General features: G+C 54.1%; 2 protein-coding genes across 2 annotated transcripts; both read left to right on the top strand.

Moving 5' to 3' along the window:
- The first annotated feature begins 364 nt into the window (after positions 1-364).
- LOC144279942 (uncharacterized) lies at positions 365-3,083 on the top strand. The gene is made up of 2 exons (XM_077841646.1): positions 365-2,724; positions 3,062-3,083. The coding sequence occupies exons 1-2, from the start codon at positions 365-367 to the stop codon at positions 3,081-3,083; spliced, it is 2,382 nt and encodes a 793-aa protein (XP_077697772.1).
- Positions 3,084-3,874: 791 nt separating this feature from the next.
- LOC144279941 (IgGFc-binding protein-like) lies at positions 3,875-21,459 on the top strand. Its single transcript, XM_077841645.1, has 10 exons — positions 3,875-5,245; positions 6,142-6,718; positions 7,823-8,412; positions 9,904-10,471; positions 10,858-11,459; positions 12,232-12,805; positions 19,175-19,374; positions 19,876-20,256; positions 20,790-21,078; positions 21,449-21,459. Exons 1-10 carry the CDS (start codon positions 3,875-3,877, stop codon positions 21,457-21,459), a joined length of 5,163 nt encoding a protein of 1,720 aa, XP_077697771.1.
- The last annotated feature ends 3,093 nt before the right edge of the window (positions 21,460-24,552 follow it).

Below are 24,552 nucleotides of genomic sequence, written 5' to 3'. Positions count from 1 at the left end.
TTCTTCCACGGTGGCCTTTTCAATTAATTGTGTGTATTTTTCTTCCTCAGCTGCTGATCCCAAGCATCCCAAGCACCCAGATCCCTGCAGCGGAGTGCAGTGCCGAAGGGGGTACCAGTGCATCGACAAGAATGGAGAGCCAGATTGCATCCCTGACTTTCGAACCTGCAACTCAGTGTACTGCAAAGAAGGAACTACTTGCAATATTGTACACGGCTGGCCCAGATGCGTCCCCAACCCACCATCCTGCCATCACATCAAATGCAAACAGGGGACTGTGTGCAAACTTCAGAATGGCTGGCCCAGCTGTGTCCCTGTGCCATCCTGCCAGAACACACACTGCAAGGACGGGACCTTTTGTCAGATGGCAGACAGTGGGCCCAAGTGCATCCCTGTACCATCCTGCCAGAACACCCACTGCAAGGAGGGGACCATGTGCCAGGTCATAGATGGCTGGCCCAAATGCATCCCTGTGCCATCCTGCCAGAACACCCATTGCAAGGACGGGACCTTTTGCCAAATGGCAGACAGTGGGCCCAAATGCGTCCCTGTGCCATCCTGCCAGAACACCCACTGCAAGGAGGGGACCATGTGCCAGGTCATAGATGGCTGGCCCAAATGCGTCCCTGTGCCATCCTGCCAGAACACCCACTGCAAGGAGGGGACCATGTGCCAGGTCACAGATGGCTGGCCCAAGTGCGTCCCTGTGCCATCCTGCCAGAACACCCACTGCAAAAAAGGAACTGTGTGCAAAGATATAGATGGCTGGCCCAAGTGCGTCCCTGTGCCATCCTGCCAGAACACCCACTGCAAAAAAGGAACTGTGTGCAAAGATATAGACGGCTGGCCCAAGTGCGTCCCTGTGCCATCCTGCCAGAACACCCACTGCAAGGAGGGGACCATGTGCCAGGTCATAGATGGCTGGCCCAAATGTGTCCCTGTGCCATCCTGCCAGAACACCCACTGCAAGGAAGGGACCATGTGCCAGGTCATAGATGGCTGGCCCAAGTGCGTCCCTGTGCCGTCCTGCCAGAACACCCACTGCAAAAAAGGAACTGTGTGCAAAGATATAGATGGCTGGCCCAAATGCGTCCCTGTGCCATCCTGCCAAAACACCCACTGCAAGGAAGGGACCATGTGCCAGGTCATAGATGGCTGGCCCAAGTGCGTCCCTGTGCCGTCCTGCCAGAACACCCACTGCAAAAAAGGAACTGTGTGCAAAGATATAGACGGCTGGCCCAAGTGCATCCCTGTGCCATCCTGCCAGAACACCCATTGTAAAAAGGGTACTGTGTGCAAAGATATAGACGGCTGGCCCAAGTGCGTCCCTGTGCCATCCTGCCAGAACACCCATTGTAAAAAGGGTACTGTGTGCAAAGATATAGACGGCTGGCCCAAGTGCGTCCCTGTTCCGTCCTGCCAGAACACCCACTGCAAAAAAGGAACTGTGTGCAAAGATATAGATGGCTGGCCCAAGTGCGTCCCTGTTCCGTCCTGCCAGAACACCCACTGCAAAAAAGGAACTGTGTGCAAAGATATAGACGGCTGGCCCAAGTGCGTCCCTGTTCCGTCCTGCCAGAACACCCACTGCAAAAAAGGAACTGTGTGCAAAGATATAGACGGCTGGCCCAAGTGCGTCCCTGTGCCATCCTGCCAGAACACCCACTGCAAGGAGGGGACCATGTGCCAGGTCATAGATGGCTGGCCCAAATGTGTCCCTGTGCCATCCTGCCAGAACACCCACTGCAAGGAAGGGACCATGTGCCAGGTCATAGATGGCTGGCCCAAGTGCGTCCCTGTGCCGTCCTGCCAGAACACCCACTGCAAAAAAGGAACTGTGTGCAAAGATATAGATGGTTGGCCCAAGTGCATCCCTGTGCCATCCTGCCAGAACACCCATTGTAAAAAGGGTACTGTGTGCAAAGATATAGACGGCTGGCCCAAGTGCGTCCCTGTTCCGTCCTGCCAGAACACCCACTGCAAAAAAGGAACTGTGTGCAAAGATATAGATGGCTGGCCCAAGTGCGTCCCTGTTCCGTCCTGCCAGAACACCCATTGTAAAAAGGGCACTGTATGCCACATGATATATGGCTGGCCCAAGTGTGTCCCTGTGCCATCCTGCCATGACACACTCTGCAAAGAGGGCACTGTGTGCCAGATCATAGATGGCTGGCCCAAGTGTGTCCCTGTGCCATCCTGCCAGAACACTCATTGCAAAAAGGGTACCATATGCCAAATCATAGATGGTTGGCCCAAGTGCATCCCTGTGCCATCCTGTCAGAACATGCATTGCAAAGAGGGGACTGTGTGCCAGGTCATAGATGGCTGGCCCAAGTGCGTCACTGTGCCATCCTGTCAGAACACGCATTGCAAAAAGGGCACTGTGTGCAAAGATATAGATGGCTGGCCCAAGTGCGTCCCTGTGCCATCCTGCCAAAACACCCACTGCAAAAAGGGCACTGTGTGCCAGATCGTAGATGGTTGGCCTAAGTGCGTCCCTTTGCCGTCCTGCCAGAACACCCATTGCAAAAAGGGCACTGTGTGCCAGATCGTAGATGGCTGGCCCAAGTGTGTCTCTGTGCCATCCTGCCAAAACACCCACTGCAAAAAGGGCACTGTGTGCCATATTGTAGATGGTTGGCCCAAGTGCGTCCCTTTGCCGTCCTGCCAGAACACCCATTGCAAAAAGGGAACTTTTTGCAGCATAGTAGATGGCTCACCTAGGTGTGTCCCTGTGCCATCCTGCCAGAACACCCAATGCAAAAAGGGCACTGTGTGCCAGATCGTAGATGGCTGGCCTAAGTGCATTCCTTTGCCGTCCTGCCAGAACACCCATTGCAAAAAGGGGACTTTTTGCAGCATAGTAGATGGCTGGCCCAAGTGTGTCCCTGTGCCGTCGTGCCAGAATATCCAATGCAAAAAGGGCACTGTGTGCCAGATCGTAGATGGCTGGCCTAAGTGTGTCCCTTTGCCATCCTGCCAGAACACCCACTGCAAAAAAGGGACTTTTTGCAGCATAGTAGATGGCTGGCCCAGGTGTGTCCCTGTGCCGTCTTGCCAGAACATCCAATGCAAAAAGATGACCAGGTGCCAGATCATAGATGGCTGGCCCAAGTGTATCCCTGTGCCATCCTGCCAAAACACCCACTGCAAAAAGGGGACTTTTTGCAGCGTAGTAGATGGCTCACCTAGGTGTGTCCCTGTGCCATCCTGCCAAAACACCCACTGCAAAAAGGGGACTTTTTGTAGTGTAGTAGATGGCTCACCTAGGTGTGTCCCTGTGCCGTCCTGCCAGAACACCCATTGCAAAAAGGGCACTGTGTGCAAAGATACAGATGGCTGGCCCAGGTGTGTCCTTGTGCCATCCTGCCAGAACACACAGTGCAAAAAGGGTACTTTTTGCAGCAAAGTAGATGGCTTGCCTAGGTGTGTCCCTGTGCCATCCTGCCAGAACACACAGTGCAAAAAGGGGACTGTGTGCAAGGTTGAAGATGGTTGGCCAAAATGTGTCTCTGTGCCATCCTGCCAGAATACCCATTGCAAAGAGGGGACCCTCTGCCAGGAGGAAGATGGCTGGCCCAAGTGTGTCCCTGTGCCATCCTGCCTGAACACCCGCTGCAAAGAGGGGACTGTGTGCAAGATTGATGATGGTTGGCCCAAGTGTGTTCACATCCCACCATCCTGCAAAGAAATCCAATGCAAAGATGGAACAACGTGCAAGATGGTAAACGGCTGGCCCAACTGCCTCCCTGTGCCATCCTGTCAGAACACCCATTGTAAAGAGGGCATGGTGTGCGAGATGCTTCAGGGGTGGCCCATGTGTGTCTCCTCTCCACCTTCATCATGTGCTGCCTTTTTGTGCCAAGAAGGGACCATGTGCGAGATGGGGAAGGATGGCCCCAGATGTGTTCCCGTGCCACCATCCTGCCTGAATTTCCAGTGCCCACCAGGGACTGTGTGCGAGATCATTCACAGCTGGCCGAATTGTGTCCCAGTGCCATCCTGCCACCACTTCAAGTGCAAAGAGGGCACTGTGTGCAAACTGGTGAATGGCCAGCCAGAGTGCGTGCACACCCCACCGGCCTGCGATGGAGTACATTGCAAGGAAGGGACTGTGTGTAAGGCCATAGATGGCTGGCCCAAGTGTATGCGATTTTTCAGAGCTGCCCCACTGTCTCCTCCATCTTGTGCTGAAACTGCCTGCAAACTGGGCACCGTGTGCCAGATGGTGAACAGCTGGCCCAAATGCGTGCCAAAGAAGCCCTCCTGTGATGGCATCCATTGCAAACCAGGTACCATGTGCCGGATGCTGGACGGCTGGCCCAAGTGCGTGCTAAAGAAACCCTCCTGTGACAGCATCCTTTGTAAACCAGATACTTTGTGTCAGATGGTGGACGGTTGGCCCCAGTGCGTGCCAAAGAAACCCTCCTGTGATGGCATCCGTTGCAAACCGGGTACCATGTGCCGGATGGTGGGAGGCTGGCCCAAGTGCGTGCCAAAGAAACCCTCCTGTGACAGTGTGCATTGCAAACTGGGCACCGTGTGTCAGATGGTGGACGGCTGGCCTCTGTGTGTGCCAAAGAAGCTCTCCTGCGACAGCATCCATTGCAAACCAGGTACTGTGTGCCATATTGTGAATGGCTGGCCCCAATGTGTGGCAAAGAAACCCTCCTGTGAAACCATCCTCTGCAAACAGGATACCTTGTGTCAGATGGTGGATGGTTGGCCCCAGTGTGTGCCAAGGAAACCCTCCTGTGCCAGCATCCATTGCAAACCAGGTACTGTGTGCCAGATGGTGGATGGATGGCCCAAGTGCATGCCAAAGAAACCCTCTTGTAATGGTGTGCATTGCAAACCGGGCACCTTGTGCCAGGTAGTGAACGGCTGGCCCAAGTGCGTGCCAACCCACAAGTCCTGCGACACTGTCCAGTGCAGCAAAGGGATGGTGTGCGAGGTGGCAGGTGGTTGGCCCCAGTGCGTCCCAGCATCACGCTCCCAGCCCATCTGCTGGGCCTCAGGCCACCCCCACTACCACACCTTCGATGGGCACAGCTATGACTTCCATGGCACCTGCAGCTACACCGTGGTCAAGATCTGCAGCCATAAGCCCAAGCTCCCTGCCTTCCACATCATCACCAAGAGCCAGAAGCGCGGCAACACACAGGTCTCCTTCGTCAGCCAGGTCACCATCAAGGTCTACCACTACAACATCACCATGGTCAAGTACGAGTACGGGCTCGCCAGGGTAAGGACTCAGCGCAACCCACAGCCATGCCATTGGGGTCAATGGGGCCAAGTCCCCTCTCACTCACCTGGTGTAAATCCGGAGTGACTCCACTGGGGCTAATGGAGTTACACCTTTGTGTGTGAGAGGAGAAGCAGGTTCCATTGACTATAACAGAGCAGATCAGATGCATCCAGGGGCCACCCTTTTTTGCCGGGGACTGCCCAGACAGAGCGAGACCCAATTCCTGCCCCAGTTGAGATTGGAGCCCTGTTGTGTCAGGCGCTGCCCAGACAGAGCAAGACACAGTCCCTGACCCACCTGAGATCAGGGCCCTGTTGTGCCAGGCACTGCCCAGACACACAACGAGAGACACTGCCTGTCCCCAAGACCTCACAATTTAACTCCAGTAGCTGAACAGGAGTGGGAGGACGTTGCAGCGCTAGCCTACAAGGTAGGAGATCTTAGTTTACAATTCCCTCCTGTGCCACAGATTCTCTGTTTAATCCCTGTATTCTGTGGATAATGGCCCTGCTCTCCCTCCCAGGGGTTGTGAAGTTAAATCCGTTAATACTTGTGAAGGGCCTAGATGCTCCAGTGGAGGAGGTCCCAGCACTGGGAGATTCTGGCTGTGTTCTGCCAGGTAGGCTGCCTGGTTCCCAAGGGAAATTGGCATCCAGATCCCTTGCAAAGGGTGGTGGGGAAAAAATCCCACCCTAGTACAAGGAGTCTGGGACAGAGAAAGGAATCAACACTGCTGAGGCCTAGCCCAGCCCCCAAGCCAATGCTGAGAGAGAGGGACTTGAACTCAGGTCTCCAGAGACCCCAGCCAAGGCCTTAGCCACAAGGCTGCTCTTCCCCTCAGCCTGGTGTTCAGCATTTAGCCTGATGGAGGCTGTTCCCTTAACCCTCCCCAGGTGAACGGCCAGCGGACCCGCCTGCCCGTCTCCCTGTACGACGGGAAGCTCTGGCTCCACCAACGGGGAGGCCAGCTGGTCGTGGAGGCCGAGTTCGGCCTGAAGGTCTACTATGACTGGAACTACTACCTGGTGGTCAAGGTCACCAAGGCCTTCCTGGGCAGGCTGTGTGGCCTGTGCGGCAACTACAACGGGGACCCCAGTGATGACTTCCTCACCCCCTCGCGGCATCTGGCCACCAGTGCCATCGAGTTTGGCAAGAGCTGGAAGGTGGAGGACGGTGACAGACAGTGCAGGCATGGCTGCAAGGGGAAGTGCGGGGGCTGCTCACCCGAGTTGGTGAGGCGCTACCATGGAGAGGCCTACTGTGGTCTGATCACCAAGACAGCCCAAAATGGCCCCTTCCGACATTGCCATGCCCTGATCAACCCCAAGGCCTTCCTGGATGACTGCGTTGCCGACCTCTGCACTTATGATGGCTACAAGCAGATCCTGTGCCGGGCGCTCAAGACTTATGCGGATGCCTGCCAGCGGGAGGGCACAGTGGTGAAAGACTGGAGGAAGCAGGCCGGCTGTCGTGAGTAATGAGAGGAGATGGGGCCATGGGCAGCCATATCATTGAGTGCTGGGAGTGTGGGGAAGGGCTAGGACATGGGTGTTGTGTCCAGTGGGTACAGTTTGCTGAGTTGCAACCAGCATGGGGCTCTGGGTCCCAATATGATGGAATGTGGTGTAAATGTCTGGATGGAAGGATACCTATAGGTCCTGAAGAAGAGTGGATAGACAGAGTAGATTCATATATGGACAGACACATCTGTTAGATGGATGGGTGAATACCATGGATGGATGGAGAGGTGAACAGATAGATAGAGACGGAAGATAGATGGATAGACTGAGGGATGGATGATAGATACCACAGATAGATGGAGAGATGGAGACAGATGGAAGATGGATGAATAGATATTGCAGAATAGAATAGAATATCAGGGTTGGAAGGGACCTCAGGAGGTCATCTAGTCCAACCCCCTGCTCAAAGCAGGACCAATCCCCAATTTTTGCCCCAGTTCCCTAAATGGCCCCCTCAAGGATTGAACTCACAACCCTGGGTTTAGCAGGCCAATGCTCAAACCATTGACCTATCCCTCCCCCAAAAAATATAAAAGAAAGCAGGACCAATCCCCAATTTTTGCCCCTGATCCCTAAATGGCCCCCTCAAGGATTGAACTCACAACCCTGGGTTTAGCAGACCAATGCTCAAACCACTGAGCTATCCCTCCCCCTAAAGGCAGTTAGATGTATGCTGTAGATGGAGATGGACTGTAATTGGATGGATGGATAAATATTCTGTCTGCAGTGTGCATGTGTATAATAACTACCACCTCCCGCAGGATGTGTTGCACCTAGTCTCTGTGTGTGTGTGTGTGTGTGTGACCGCACCCACTGCTGGATGGAATCAGACTTGAACAGCTGTGTGTCATACCCCCCATACTGCTGTCAAAAGAGAGTGGTTCCCCTTTAGCTCAGGAGGCCCAGGCCTGTGTTTGCACAGCAGGAGGATCTGAGTGCCTCTGATGTGTGATAGAGACCCCGGGGCACCCTTATAATGTAGCAGAGATTCTGGTGGCCATGGCTTTGTTAGGAAGCAGTAAACACTGATGCTGATGTCCTGTCCCTTTGACAGCTCTGCCCTGCCCAGAGAACAGCCAGTACCAGCTCTGTGGCTCCGCCTGCCCTTCCACATGCAACGACTTTGCAACCCTGAACAAGTGCCGCTTGCCCTGCATGGAGACCTGCCAGTGCAAGAAGGGCTACATGCTGGACGGGGGTCAGTGCATCCCCAAGGGGCGCTGCGGCTGCATCCACAAGGGGCGTCTCTACGCACCTGGAGAGCATTTCTGGGGGGACAAGAAGTGCCGGCAGAAGTGCCAGTGCAATCTGCACAGCAGGAAGGTCACCTGCCAGATCTCCCGGTGCCAGCCGGGCGAGGAGTGCCGGGTGGCCAACGGTGTCCGGAGCTGCTATCCCACCCTCTACGGAACCTGCTCCGCCCTGGGGGAGTCGCACTACATCACCTTCGACGGGCTTCACTACGACTTCCGCGGCACTTGTGTCTACCTCCTGGCTGGCTTGTGCCACAAGAACTCCAGCCTGGTGAAGTTCCAGGTCCTGGTGCAGTACCAGAGGAAGGGCAGCAAGAGTGGCTCTGGCACCAAGGTGGTAGAGATCCAGGTCTACGGAGTGAAGCTTGTCATTATCCACGGAAAGATCCGGGTAAGTGTGCAGTCACTGCATGCAGCTGCACAGATGCAGGTGCCTTCCTTTGACATCAAGGAGTACTATCCAGTAAAGAGTGAGTAAATTCAGAATAAAGAATGAGTAAAGAGAAACTACTGAGCAAGAAGTTATGAGCAAGTAGCTAATAAGTATTGAATAAGTAGTGGGTAAGGAATATGTAACGAGTAGCTACTAAATAAGGAAGAAGCGTTGAGTAAGGAGTGAGAAAGTGAATAAATACTGACTAAGGATCAAGAAATGAATTTACTACTGAACAACTCGTAGGGAATGAGTAAGTCATGAATAATGAATGAGTAAATAACAAGTAAATACTGAGAAAGAATGAGTAAGTACTGAATAAGGAGAAAGGAAGTAGTAACTACAGAGTAAGAGGTGAGTAAGTACAGAGTAAGGCATAAACATTAATGAAGGCATAACTTCTTAGTAAGTAGTGAATACCGAGTAAGGAATTCATAAGGCACAAATACTAAGGAGCAAGGAATTTATAACTTCTTAGTAGGTAATGAATAACTAATGAGTAAGGAGTGAGTAATCAACAGACAGCTCCATAATGTAATTTTCTAACACCGCATTGTTCAACGGAATTATTTTAATAGTGTTGATTTTGAAACAAACTTGTGTTGTTAACATAAGGAAGTGTTGTTTACTACTTCTCATAACACAAGAACTACGGGTCACCAAATGAAATTAATAGGCAGCAGGTTTAAAACAAACAAAAGGAAGTATTTTTTCACAAAACGCACAGTCAACCTGTGGAACTCCTTGCCAGAGGATGTTGTGAAGGCCAAGACCATAACAGGGTTCAAAAAAGAACTAGATAAATTAATGGAGGATAGGTCCATCAATGGCTATTAGCCAGGATGGGCAGGAATGATGTCCCTAGCCTCTGTTTGCCAGAAGCCGGGAATAAGCAACAGGGGATGGATCACTTGATAACTACCTGTTCTGTTCATTCCCTCTGGGTGGCATTGGCCACTGTCAGAAGACACAATACTGGGCTAGATGGACCTTTGGTCTGACCCAGTAGGGCCGTTCTTATGTTCTTATGTCCCTGTTTGAACATGAATTGTTAGTTTTGTGAGCATTCATGGCCCGCCATACAATTTCCATACCCAGATGTGGCCCTCAGGCCAAAAAATTTGCCCCACCCCTTAGTTACTAAGGGGTAAGGAATAAGTAAGTAGTGAGTAGGGAATGAGTAACTCCTGAGTAAGGAATGAATCATGAGTAAGTCATGAGTAATTAATAAATACTACTGACTAAATACTAAGGACTCAGGATTAGGCTCTGTGGTCAAAGATGTACAAAATGTTCCAGGCTCGGTCCTGTCCCCAATGAGTGGGATCTGTATTCACCTAGACACCGATGGGTGTTTTCTCCTGGGCTAAAGACGTTTCCATGGCCAAAGGTCAGTTTTAATCTTGCAGTATTCTCTCTCCCCTTGTATCCCACTGCTGCCCTCCACAGCTGAACGGCCTGCAGATCAACCTCCCCTACAATATCGACTATGACAAGATCTTGGCCTACCACCGGGGCTGGGACATAGTAGTGAAGACAGCCTTTGGCCTAACAGTGACCTTTGACGGCCAGAACCACATCCGGGTGAAAGTGCCAGCCACCTATGGCCGCTCAGTGTGTGGCCTGTGTGGCAATTTTGATGGGGAAGATGACAACGACATGACCATGAGCAACCTGCTGCCAGCGCCCACCCCATCAGACTTTGGGAGGAGCTGGAAGGCCCGGGACATCCCAGGCTGCATGGAGATGGAGAAGGAAGACTGCATGGACATAGCGAGAGTGGAGAAGCAGCATAGGAAGGACAAGAAGGAGTGCGGGCTCCTCCTGGACAGGGACGGCCCATTCAAGAAGTGCCACAACAAGGTGAACCCAGAGGGGTACTTCAAAGACTGCATCTTTGACCGCTGCTCCCACAAGGACAACCAGACTGTGGTCTGCCACATCCTCGCCTGCTATGGCGCAGCCTGCCAAGCAGCTGGTGCCAAGGTCTATGAGTGGAGGACCAACAAATTCTGCCGTGAGTGTGCTCACTGCATGGTGTGTCATCTCTTCCCGCCCCGCACCCCCAGGGCTCATGCTTTTAGATCCAAGGGACTCAGATTTGATTCCCACTGGGCACTCTGTATAAATACATTCCCACAGACAAGCCAGCTGGTGACACTTCCACTGTCCCAGCCATCCAGGGATGGGGTGGGATCCAAGGGGCAGGTCCTCTCTCCAGTCTCTGGTTGGGTGGGAGAGGGGCAGGGGCACACGGGAGGAGGGGTTGGGTTGTTGGGGGATGGAGAAGAGGGGAAGGGGGTTTGAGAGCATAGAGGGGATGGGGAGAGGATCACGGAAATAGGGGTCAGGGTCAGCACTAGGAAGCTGGGACATCCACATCCCTCTGATGTTTCCCCATAGGGCCACCCTGCCCCCAGAACAGCCACTACGAGATGTGCTCCAGCAGCTGTCCGGCCACCTGCCGCAGCCTCTACACCCCGTCCCGCTGTCCCAGCAAGTGCCGGGAGGGCTGCGTGTGCGACGAAGGCTTTGTGCTCAGCAGTGATCAGTGCGTCCCCCTCTCCCAGTGCGGCTGTGTCCACCGGGGCTTCTACTACAAGCCGGGCGAGACCTTCTACCCCAATGGCTTCTGCAAGCAGAGGTGTTCATGCCAGGCAGGGGGGATCGTGGAGTGCCACCACTTCTCCTGCAGCCACAACGAGGAGTGCCGGGTAGTGGACGGCATCCAGAAGTGCCACCCAGTGGTGCCCAGGACTGGCACGTGCCATGCCGCTGGTGACCCCCACTACCTGACCTTCGACGGCTTCCCCTTTGATTTTCAAGGCAACTGCACCTATGTCCTTGCCAAGAGCTGTGTCCGAAAGGGCTACCTGCCCTCCTTTGCCATCCACGTGAAGAATGAACGGCTGGGCAGAAGCAAGGCCGCTGTCACCAACACTGTGTCCATCATCGTCTACAGACGCACTTTCACCCTGGTGCGGAACAGGAACGGTGTTGTCCTGGTAAGAGCACACACAGGGCTTTTGGGAAGCCTCTGTCTCTGATTGGCTGCCGAAGGTGGCAGGGCATGGGGGAAAGGCGGGATGGGGAAATGGGGAAGAGGGGTGGAAGGATGCAGGAGGGTGGTAGGTGGAAGGATAAGGGGATGCTGAGAGAAGGGTGGAGAGATAGATACTAGACTGGTGAATAGGTGAATTAATAGGTGGATAAAGAGTTGCATAGATGGATATTAATGGTTGAATGTATATAGCTCATTAGGTGGGTGGATACTGGTGGATGGATGGATGGAAGGGAGTGTGTGTGGATGGATGGATAAAGTGAGTGGGTGAATTGGTGGCAAGATGGATAAGGTGGATGGGTGGGTGGTTGGATCAGAGGGATGGATGGATAAGGTGAGTGGGTGGACACACAAGGGGGATGGATGGATGGATGGATGGATGGATGGATGGATGGACAAGGGGAATGAGATGGAGAAGGTAGATGGCTGAACAGACAAGGGGGATGGATGGATGGAAAAGGTGAATGGAATGGGATGGAGAAGGTAGATGGCTGGACACACAAGGGGGGTGGATGGATGGATAAGGTGTGCAGATGGATGCATGGATAGATGGACAAGGTGGATGGATGGATGGATGGATGGATGGATGGATGGATGGATGGATAAGGTGGGAGGATGGAAGCATATGTAAGAGGGCCTATCATAGGCAGTAGCTACCTTACACAGTAAATGCCACAGTTCCTATTAAACCCACTCTCTCCCCTCCCCTGCCCCAGGTGGATGGCATCTCCTACTACCTTCCCTTCCAGCTGGAGAATGGCTTGGTGCGTGTCTACTACCATGGTGCCAATGTGGTGTTGCACACCAAATTTGGCCTGCACCTCTCCTTTGACCTGAACTACTATTTGGCCATCACTGTGCCTAAGAGCTACCATAGCCAGACCTGCGGCCTGTGCGGCAACTACAATGGCAAACCACATGATGATCTCCTGCGGCCCAATGGCCACCTAGCCCGAGACCTGCGGGACTTGGGTGTCTCCTGGAGGGTGAGAGTCCCCGGGGCAGTATGTGACCATGGCTGTGCCAGCCTGGTCTGCCCCGCCTGCCAGGAGTCCCGGAAGGCAAGCTACGTCCACAACAACTACTGCGGCATCATCCGGGCACCCTACGGGCCCTTCAGCACCTGCTACTCTACCCTCAACCCCACCGTCTTCTTCAACAACTGTGTGCACGACTTGTGTAAGGCCGGGGGAAACCGGAGGCTGATGTGCAGGTCCATCCACAGTTACGTCACTGCCTGTCAAGCTGCTGGTGTCAAGATCAAGCCCTGGAGGACCAAGAAGTTCTGCCGTAAGTGTTGCCCATGGCTGAAACCAATCCATCCCTCCTCGATATCCCTCTGCTTGTGTCACAGACTCACAGGTCGTGCACACTCTTGGCCCCATACGGTCCCTGGGGGGAACCCCCTTCAGTGTGACAGCCCTTCTCGGGGGTCCACTCTCGGGGGTTAAGCCCCTCTGCCTCCTGGAACCACACCTCTCTGAGCCTTTAGCACACCTGTCTCTCATCGTGGGCCCTCTCAGGGAGTCCACTCACTCACCCAGAGCCCCCCGCTTTACAGCTGGGCATCCAATATCACCGGCCTCAACAGCTCCTCTCCGGTCCTTTGTCTTCCGTACCAGGTCTGATACTGGGTTGGATGGGCCCATTGATCTGATCTGAGGTTTGTCCAAGTCTGGGTTTACCAGCATCAGTCCCTGGGTTAGAGCCTCCTCCCTGGCACTGCTCGTTCCAGACCCCCTTGTCTGGCTTGTCCAACTTACCAATCTTCATAATGGGAGCTAAGGTGGGGTACAAACCTTCAGTGGTACCCGGCCATCCCATTAGAGGCCTGGGCTTGCGTCTTGGTTTGAGGAATGGACCAATCTCTGGTTACCTTCACCTTGGCTGGCTCTGGCTTTAGGCAGCCGCTTCCCACCGTGTGGCCCAGGTACGACACCTCTGCCATCCTCATCTTACCCTTTCCAGCCTCTATTATCCATCCTGCATCCTGGAGGCATCCCAGCCCCCTCTTCACTGGGACACACGGTTCTCTCAGGTCGGGCTGAAGACACGGATATCGTGAACGTATGCCAGACACAGTCCTCCACCCCCCTCAGTAACTGATCCCCTGGCACTGGGGGCTGGCAGGCGCTCCCTTGAGAGCAAAAGGTAGGACCAGGAACTCAGAGCCCTATAGGGGTGATGGGAGCAGATTTCAACCTGGCAACTGGGTCCAAAGGCACCTGCCAGTAGCCTCTGGTGAGATTCACAGTAGTGAGGTAATGCTCCCCACCCTCATGTCTAGGATTTTGTTAGTCCTGGGCTTGGGGCAGGCATCAAACATGGTGACTGTACTGAGCTTCCAATAGTGCACATCAGATCTAATCAACTCATCTTACTTGGGGTCCAGTCCCACGGGTGAGTCCCAGGGGCTGGAGGGTGGCTGGATCACCCTAACGCCAGCATGTCACTACCCTCTCTTTCCGGATCCCAGGCTGTTTTCCCGGCGACTGTGAATGGGGAACACCTCCCCTCCCCCCAGAGACAGCTAGATTAGTGAGCCCAGGCCAGCTGGCGTCCGGCTGCGGGTACGAACGCAGCCCCTCTGATCTCAGCTGGCAGGGAGATGTTAGCTGGTCAGAGTGGGAAGTTATTCCAGCAGGAGGTCAGCTCTGGGTCAGGAGATATATTCCCTTTCCCCTTCTTCCCCTGCCCACACACAAGGCCACACTAAGTCTCCCTGTCAAAGTACAGCTTCATTACGTCGACATGGTACAACTGCCCAATTGGGCATCTCCAGCACATGCATCACCTCCTTCAGCTGGTTGCTGATTTCACAGGGCTCTCCCCAGGCGCTCTCCACACTGAGCTGAGACCCCTCTTCTGGTCCCCAATCAGGCACATTGTCATACCAGCCCTTTTGCAGTTCCTGGACCCTGGCTAGGTTCTTCCTGGCCAAACCCATGAGCTCAGTGAGCTTTCCCCAGAACGATAGTTCAGAATCCATCACCGAGTTCCCCTTTCTTTCTCATCAAGTCCAGGGGTCCCCTCCTTCTCCTTCCACACACCAACTCACAAGGGTGGACCTCTGTGAATTTCTGGGGCAGTAAACATTCTGCAGCAGCTCTCGCCGGGTGCGCTGAACCCCCTGATGTTTAGAAGACAGGACATCCCCCCAGTGGTACTTCTGGGGGACCACCTGACACCCCAAGTTCAGTTTTCCCTCAGGGAGCCCTTTCCTGGTACCGGGTCCCTTCTCTCACCTGGATCCTTCCCCAGGATCTCGCAAAACTGGGGCCCACAAGGCCCCTGCTTCTTCCAGAAGGGATCCTTCTGCGGCTAGGTCTAGAATTCAGCGGCTGGGTTTGGGGCCCAGCCCTCATTGCTGTGCCTTAGTTTTCCCATGTCAGGACAAGGCCTAGGTCTCAGCCCTGTTAAGCCCTGTCCCTGGCAACTCACTTCCCTGCACTGGAGGTTCCACGCCCCCCTGCAGGGTGGATTCTCGGTGCCAGGCCAAGTGGCTCTCCCTGATCTCAGCCACAGGCAAGGACCAGGACACCGTCTGGCCAGTTCTTCAGTCCATCCCCCATCTGCGCCTCTGCAGGTAGCTGATCATGCACCCCAACCTCTTTGGAGCCCCCATTCAGATGTGTCCTTACTACAGGATCTTAACGGGGGGTCCGACCGCCCCCAGCACCCGTGTCCCAGTGAGGGTAGGGAGCAAGCCCACTGCTTTGGTTGCCGCATCAGAGCCAGTGTGAGCCACCTCTCCCCTGTGCAGGGCTGTTGTCCCACTCAGCTCCAGGGCCTGGCTACAGACAGGCAGGAAACCAGAGCTTCTCAGTTCTTCCCTTGTGCTACTTGCCAGGGGGAAAAGTACCCCCCTCCCTGCCAGCCAGGCCATTTATGGGCCATTCACGTGCTCACTGGCTCCTGCCCTCTGCACCGTCCGATCTCTGGGTTCAGCTCTTTGGCCATTACAGTCACTTCCCAAGAGTACATCAAAGCTGATGTGCTGAAGGACCCCAACTAACAGCCCTGCACCCCAATCCTTCCTGTGTCTACACAGGAACCCCGGGTGAATGGCTGCCATCTGGGAGCCTTCCCCCAAGTTGTACAGCCCCATAGCAGCTGGTGCAGTTGCATCACACCCACAAGAGTCTCATCCCAGAATCGCTTCACTCCGTGAATGTCTCCCCACTGCCCCCCACTTGCCACTCCCACTGGGGATCAGGGGCCTGAGCCCGGGGGTCACAAGCAGACATATCTGCTGGGCTTGGAGGGGAAGCCCATCTGCCTTCCCCCTTTCCCTGGCCAGCTCTGCCCCAGGAACCAGCTGGGTGACAGGTTCCCAGGTCACTCTCTCAGCCTGTTACAGGCTGTCTCCCCTTCGCCCGTTAACCCTTTGAGGGTTCTCTTGGGCGAAAATTTCCTGTGTCTTTGGGCTTGACACCACCTTGGGTCCTTTTTAGCCACAGTAATTACATTTCAGGTCCCTCAAGTCCCATGAGGGGCGTCGGCCCATCCTGGCCTTCATGGGCACCCCTGAGTTGGGCTTCCTGGAGTCTCACCTTTGAAAGGTCTCTGGGTGACTCCCCTTCTGAGTCCCCGATGTGGGTCTCCCTCCTGCCCCCAGTCTGCTGTCCACAACTCATCCTCCAGTGCCCCCGCACAGCGCAGATCTTTAGGCTTCCAGTCCACTAATCACACCTTAAGGTCTGGAGGGCAGATGTCATACAGCTGCTCCAACCCCACCAGGTTATACATGTCCTTGACAGTAGTGTCCCCTGTGCCCTTTCCCCACTTGCAGAGAGATGTTCCCCCAGTAGGTTGGTGACCCCCTTGTAGGTGATGCCTTATGTCTTGCATACACCCCGGAATTGTTTCCTGTACGCCTCGGGGGTCAGTTCGAACTTCAGCACCAAAGCCTGTTTGAACAGGTCATAGTCCCCCATCTCAGTACCATCCATTTGGCTGACAGCATCTATGGCCTTGGGATCCAGCAGGAGGGTCAGACAGCAGAGCCTGTCTGCGGGGTCAGTCTGGTTCAGATCACAAGCCTTCTCAAAGGATGTGAGGTAGACATCAAAATCCCCCCCTTAAACTGGGGTAGCAGTTTGATGTCTAGAATCCCTGCAGAACTGGCGTCTCGGGACCCTTAGCCACTTAGCCTCCGGCAGGCCCTCTTGGCCCGCCGCTCCTTCAACTCCAGCTCATGCTGTCACTGCTCCGAGCGGCCAGCTAGCCTCTGCTCCTCCAGCTCCAGCTCCTTCACTTCCAGCTCCAGTTCCCATCTCTTCACACACACTGGGAGGAACCCAGGTTGGAAGCCCCGATCCTGGCTGGGGAATTGGGTCCAGTGGACCCCCTGCCACTACCCCAACTACGCCCTGCTACTCCCAGGCTCTCCGGGCATCCCGGAAGCCCTGCTGGGATCTGGAACTTGGCCCTTGGACTGGTCAATCTCTACCAGCCAGGCAACCAGCTGCTCCTGGGTGAGCCTCCCAATGCTCAACACTCTTTCCCTGCACTGATGTGCCAGGTCCCTCTTACAGAGCTGGTTATAGGCCATTTCCGCACTGGTTCCTTTAATCCCCTCGTTTTATCACGGGCAGCCACTCACTGCAAAGCGCCTACACTCAGAGCTAACTGTCTACAGGGTGCATCCACAAACCATCCTCTGCCCACTCTTGGCCCCGTACGGTCCCTGGGGGGAACCCCCTTCAGTGCGACAGCCCTTCTCGGGAGTTATCTCTTGGGGGTTAAGTCCCTCTGCCTCCTGGAACTGCACCTCTCTGAGCCTTAGCACACCTGTCTCTTGCCGTGGGCCCCCTCAGCTAGTCCACTCACTCTGGACCCCTGGGGCCTCCACTCCCAGAGGGAATAATGTCCCCTGTTCTCTAGACCAGAGCAACTCTCAGCCAGCGTAAAACAGGAGGGTTTATTGAGTGTCTGAACCCAGCACAGGAAACTCTCAGGGCCTCAGGCCTGGCCTCCCTCAGCACAGCACATCTATGTCTCTCCTGCATCCAGATGGGCTCTGCCTGCTCTCTCTCTCCAGTCCAGAGACCATGCGCTTTCCAGCTGGGCAACGGATATCACCGGCTCCAACAGCTCCTCCCCTGTCCTTTGTCTTCCATCCCAAGTAAACAGGTCGCTGGGGCCCTTTCTCTTCCGTCCTTTGTTCCCCTCCGGCTGGAACTGCCTGGTCAGGTCACCGGGGCCCTCTCTCCTCAGCCCTTTGTCCTCCCGCTGGCCAGAACCAGCTAACAGCCAGGCTTAGTCTCCAGGTCACCAGTTGTTAGGGTTCCCCATCTCCAGGCCGTTGTCTGGGAATCCCAACTGCTAGGCGAGGTCACACCTGGTCCTCTGCAACAACACACCCTCTCCCACCACCTTGTTAAACATGCAGCACACAGGGAAACTGAGGTGCGCACATGCTATTTATGTAAAACACTACAAAAATCCCCAACTTCATCACAGCTTGTCTCTGCATCCCTCCATCCACTTCTTTCTTGGTCCATCCATTCACAGCATCCACCTCTCTTCAGAATCTATTTCTCTCTCTTTCCACTCCACAGCATTCATCTATTAACAATATCTATATCTCTACCCAACTGTCCATCCATCCTTCTTCAGTATCCTTCCCTCTACATTCATTCATCCATCAGTTTGAAATCTCTCTCTCAGTCCCTCCATCCCTGGTCAGGATCTAGCTCTCCACAGATCCGTTCATCCACAGTATTTATCCACCCATCAGTTCACAGTATCTATTCCACCATCCATGATATCTCTCTCCTCTCCTTTCATGCATTTGCAGTATACATCCAGCTAGCCACCCACAATAGCTTTCTTTCCATCTATCCACCAATTCATCCATCTATCCCTTTATTTGCAATATCTCTGTCCATCCAACCATCCATCCACAGTATCTGTCCATCCATCCATCCCTCCATCTATCCATCTGCAGTCTCTGTCCATCCGTCCATCTATCCATCAGCAGTATCTGCATCCACACATCCATCCATCCACAGTATCTCCATCCAAACATCAGCAGTATCTCTGTCTATCCATCCACCTATCCCTTCCTCCATCCATCCTAGTATCTGTCCATCTATCCATCAATCTACAGTATCTGTCATTCCTTCATCAGCAGTATCTCTGTTTAGCCATCCATCCCTCCATCCAGCAGCAATATTTGTGTCCATCCATCCATCAGCAGTATCTCTATCCATCCATTCATTCCTTCCTCCATCCATCAGCAGTATCTCTGTCCATCCATTCATCCCTTCCTTCCTCCATCCATCAGCAGTATCTCTATCCATCCATTCATTCCTTCCTCCATCCATCAGCAGTATCTCTATCCATCCATTCATCCCTTCCTCCATTCATTCATCAGCAGTATCTCTGTCCATCCATTCATCCCTTCCTCCATTCATTCATCTGCAGTATCTCCACTGCTCCTTTCCTCCATCCATCCATCCTCAGTATCTCCATCCATCCCTGCGTCCATCCTTCCATCCATCAGCAGTATCTGTCCATCCATCCACCCATTCATCCAAGAGTAGCTGAAAGAGGACACTTATAAAACCCCTTCTTCCCCCTCCTACTGCTCCATTTCCTCCCCACCCGTCCTCTATGTACTAACCCTCTCCATTCCCCTCTCTTCCCCTCTAGCCATGACCTGCCCAGCCAACAGCCATTACAAACTCTGTGCCAATCCCTGCTCCAGCGGCTGCAAAGGGGTGGCCAACATCACCAAGTGCCCCAAGATCTGTGCTGAAGGGTGCCAGTGCAACAAAGGCTATTTCTGGGCTGGCAACGAGTGCGTCTCCATTCGGCACTGCCACTGCTTCCACAAGGGCAGGTACTACAAGGTGAGCCCTCGCCCGATAGGGCCAGCCCAGTGCGGTAGGCATCTGGAGGCAGAGAAGGACCCAAATGAGAATCCACAGCTGCCCCACACAGAGCTGGGGAACCAGGGGTTCAGCACAGGACTGATATGTGAGGGGGGAACAGAGAGAGATAGGGGGCTGTGGGGAGACGGATAGATGGATGGAGGGGTGTGAATGGGGATGGATAGCTCAAAATACCCTAACATTGGAATCATCCAGTCTGAAGCTGCTACTATGAAATCAGAAAGGATGTAACATTCCTTTCTGGATATTCCCAGAGCTGTGGTTAGAACCCAGGAGTCCTGACTCCCAGTCTCCCTGGTCTAACCCACTAGACCCCACTCCCCTCCCAGAACCCAGGACTCCTGGCTCCCAGCCCCTTCTCCCCCACTCTAAGCACCAGCCCCCACCCTGCTCCCAGATCTGGAGATAGAACCCCGGAGTCCGCTCTCTCGCCAACCATGTGCCTGTCTCTCCTGGCAGCCAGGTGCGCGGGTGCTCACGCCAAGGTGCCGGCAGCGGTGCAGGTGCATCCCGAGAGCGGGGGTGGTGTGCCAGTCATTCCAGTGCCCGGCAGGGGAGCTCTGTGAGCTGAGCCAAGGCCAATGGGGCTGCATGAGACGGGACGGGAACTGCACCATCACCCGAGGAGACGTCTTCACCTCCTACGATGGGGTCTCAGGGAAGGTGCCCCTGGACGGCACCTATGAGATCTCCTCGCTCATCGACACTAGGGCCGCCAGCTGGTTCCGAGTGGTGGTAGAGTTCCAGACCTGCAAAAAGTGCCGTGCACCCAGAGTCACGGCCATCACCATCTACTTTCACAAGCTCACCATCCTGGTCAACCGCAACGGCAGAGTCTTGGTAAGGGGGAAAGGTGGGGAGGTGCCACTGGGAGGCCTGTCGGTCTGTCTTCCTATTGCCCCTACAGTGTCTGTCCATCCGTCTGCCCATCCATGTCACGTACATTGTCCATCCATCAATCCATCAATAGAATCTGTCCGTCCATCTAACCATCCATCTATTGTATCTCCCATCCATCCATGCCACCTACCATGTCCACCCACCCTTCCATCCATCCATAGCACCTAGCATCCATCCATCCATAACAGTTATAGCATCTGTCTATCCATCTAACCATCCGTCTGTCTATTGTACCTGGAGTATCCATCCACCCATCCATCCCTTGCACTTACAGTGTCCATCCATCCATCCCTCCATCCATCCATGCCATCTGCAATGTCTGTCCATCCATCCCTCCATCCCTGGCACTTACAGTGTCTGTCTCTGTACCCACCCAACACAGACCCTCTCTCCTCAGTCTGAAGTGTTTCTCTATCCCCTCTCTTTGTCTCTCTGGTGTCTCTGGCTGTGACCTCTCCATTTGTACATTCCAGGTGAATGGGCGCCCAGTGCGACTCCCGGCCAGGCCCTCCAGAGTCGTGTCAGTGAGCCGGGCAGGGAACGTGGTGACCGTGGCCCAGGGCTCAGCACTGCAGGTTCTCTTCAGCACCAGTGGGGACATGACTGTGAGAATTGATGGGAAGCTAGCCAGGAAGGTGCAAGCCGCCTGCGGGAACTACAACGGGAACAGTGCCGATGACCTGCGCCTGCCTGATGGGACGGTCCTGGACAACATCGGCGAGGTCCTCAGCTACTGGAGATTCTCCGAAAACCCCCAGGAAGGTACGTGGAGCAGAGCAGAACCAAGAGCCTGTGTCCGAGGGAGCTATGGGGCCAGTGTCCGAGATTGGTATCCCCTGCCCCACACCAGATCAATGGGCCCATCTAACCTGGTATCCCGCCTCCACCCTGCCATCCAGGAGCCCATCTACCCTGGTATTGTTCCCCCAGCCCCCATCACCACCCCAAATCAAATCAATGGGCCCATCCAACCCAGTATTCCCACACTACGGCCCCATTTCAGACCCATGGGCCCATCTAGCCCTGTATTTTTGGAATAACAGAATTTTGACTCTCAAATGAAGAGGAAGTTAAGTGATTGCTTTTTTTTTGAACCCTCCCTCCTTTTTTTTTGTTGTTGTTGTTGTTTTAGAATATGACTGAAATACGAATTTCTGAAGCCCTCTAAGGATTCGGGTCACCCTCTGGAAATCCACCAGGCTCTGAGACACAACGGATCCCAGCTTAGCACAAGCACTAAATTCCCTTCCCTAGATCCCTGTGCAGAGCAGCTGACTTTGTGGATTGCTTGCAATGCAGAGATGCTGTTTAAACGCTATGGCAGTGGATGTCCTCAGCTGCTGTCAATCAGCGTAGATCCAGCAATGGATTTCCACCAGTGGAAGATCTTAGTCTAGATTGCAAATTAATGCCTGATTTCAAAACTCTCCGTGTTTTTTACTTAATATTACCAAGCCCTTTTCGTCTCAAAGTGTTATGCTAATTATTTATGTTGAGGTCACTTTACCTGCCACTGAGATGCAGCCACCTCTGGGGAAGCAGCTGGCGAACAGCCACACAGTGAGGCTTCACAGGGATGATTCGCCCAGCACTGAGATGAAGCCACTTCTGGGGCGGGGCGGCTGGGGAACAGCCGCACAGGGATGGCTCACCCAGCTCTGAGATGCAGCCTCCTCTGGGGTGGGGTGCAACAGGTGTTTAACACACAGATGCACAGCAACACTTTGGGACAGGAAGTGAAGGAGAATCCTGAATTCAACTGAAAGCTCTCTAAGAATCTATGAATCAATAAACGCTTCTGGCAAAGGCTTTGGATTTGCTTCTGTGCCATTATTTTTCTCCCACCTACATCTTAGTTAGTTAGCCATTTCTCTTTGCACGTGGCTAAATAGACAAACAATCTCCTTCTGAGCCCCCGCTGCCCTGCTCCCAATAGCACAGTGCTCCCTACTCAGCCCCCGTCCTGCTCTCTGCACCCCGGTGCCCCCTACTCAGCCCCCATCCTGCTCTCTGCAGCCCGGCGCCCCCTACTCAGCCCCCACCCACGACACCCCCTACTGCGCCCCCTACTCAGCCCCCATCCTGCTCTCTGCAGCCCGGCGCCCCCTACTCAGCCCCCACCCATGACATCCCCTACTGTGCCCCCTATTCAGCCCCTGTCCTGCTCTCTGCAGCCTGGCGCCCCCTACTAAGCCCCCGTCCTGCTCTCTGCAGCCCAGCACCCCCTACTCAGCCCCCCCCACGACACCCCCTACTGTGCCCCCTACTCAGCCCCCATCCTGCTCTCTGCAGCCCGGCGCCCCCTACTCAGCCCCCACCCATGACATCCCCTACTGTGCCCCCTATTCAGCCCCTGTCCTGCTCTCTGCACCCCGGTGCCCCCTACTCAGCCCCCATCCTGCTCTCTGCAGCCCGGCGCCCCCTACTCAGCCCCCACCCACGACACCCCCTACTGCACCCCCTACTCAGCCGCCATCCTGCTCTCTGCAGCCCAGCACCCCCTACTCAGCCCCCGTCCTGCTCTCTGCAGCCCGGCACACCCTACTCAAACCCCCCCCCCACGACACCCCCTACTGCGCCCCCTACTCAGCCCCCGTCCTGCTCTCTGCACCCCGGTGCCCCCTACTCAGCCCCCGTCCTGCTCTCTGCACCCCAGCACCCCCTACTGAGTCTCTGGATAGATAAATAGAGAGAGAGGGAGAGGAAGAGAGAGTAGTGGATGGTGGATGGAACAATAGGTTGATGCACCAAAGGATGGAGTGATAGATAGACTGGTGAAAAGCAATATCACACTGACCCCTGGGCAACACAGAAGGAAATTCAGGGAAATGCATCAAATAAGTGGGGAAAGCTTGTGCCAGGAGGCAGATTCATACTGTCACGAAGTCCAAGGCCAGAAGGGAGCATTGTGACCTTCTCGTCTGACCTCCTGGATAACACAGGCCAGAGACCTGCCCCACAATAAACCCTTGAGCAGATCTGTTTATAAAGCATCCAGCTGGGAGCTCAAAATGGCTAGTGATGGAGAATCCACCACACCCCTGGGGAAATGGTGTCAATGATTCATTCCCCTCAAGGTTGAAAATTTACACCTCAGTTCCAGTCTGACCTCATGAAGCTTCTTCCACTTCCAGCCATCAGATGGTGTTAGACCTTCCTCTGCTCAATGGAAGAGCCCATTACTAAATATTTGCTCCCCACTGGAGGAGTGTTTAGAGCACCAGCAGCCAGGGCACAAAGCAGAAACTTGGGAAAAGGCATTGTAGCAGGTGATCCAGAGCAGTTGTGGAATGGTTGCCCATGAGAGTTCAAGGTGGACACTCTGTATAAAGAACGTGCCACAGTGGTGGAGGCAGCCGAATTGGCCAGTGTGCTGGAGAGCCATAGGGAGGCATCAGGGAGCAAGGAGCTGTTAATTCCTTGGAAAAGAGATTCAGGGTGACTGGGTCAAGAGAGGAAAGCCCAGGGAAAGTTGTCCCAAAGGAGAGCAGGATAGTAGGAAGGCAGACGGGAAATATGCAGCTATAGAAAAGAGATCAGGTTGGTTTGGCACGACCAACCTTTATAAGAAAGAGTTTCCCCCCAGATCAGATTGGCAGAGATCCTGGGGGGCTTTTGCTTTCCTCTTAACAGGCCATTTGCTGGAGTAAATGGTGGAGTCCCACTAACTTGAAGTCCTTAAATCAAGATTTGAGGACTTCAATCCCTCAGTCAGAGGTTCCCGGGTGGGTGGGTGACATTCTGTGACCTGCAATGTGCAGGTGGGATGCAAACAAAGGTGTGGTGGATGGCGGGTACGTCACTGCTCCCAAATTACAGAGAAACTCTCTCCCTTTAAATACATTTACACATCTCATTGCAATCACTACACATTGCATCACACAGTCTTGGCTTGGCTTAGTTACTTTGCAGGAACCAATCCCTGTGCAGCGTGCTCTGGGTACATATTGTCCATGTTCAACCTACTCTTTACCTCATCTCTACATTCCTAACTTATTGTGAATTTGTTCACAGTAAATATTTCCCTGGGAGTTCTCCCGCTTCTCTTAGCTAGCTCAGACATTCTGTCTTTTTGCTTACTGACAGATTTACTTACCTTGGTTAGCACAAACATATGGTTTCCAGCCTGATGATTTATTTACCTCCCTAATCCTATCATCCAAAGACTGAGGCATCGCCCCACGTGTTTAATTTCACATGTCAGGCCAGGCAACCTCAGGCATGCCTCAGCCTTAT

The sequence above is a fragment of the Eretmochelys imbricata genome, chromosome 24, assembly GCF_965152235.1.
Source record: "Eretmochelys imbricata isolate rEreImb1 chromosome 24, rEreImb1.hap1, whole genome shotgun sequence".
NCBI classification, from domain to species: domain Eukaryota; kingdom Metazoa; phylum Chordata; order Testudines; family Cheloniidae; genus Eretmochelys; species Eretmochelys imbricata.
Note: the sequence above shows the minus strand (reverse complement) of the source record. Positions and strands in the feature narration are given on the sequence as shown.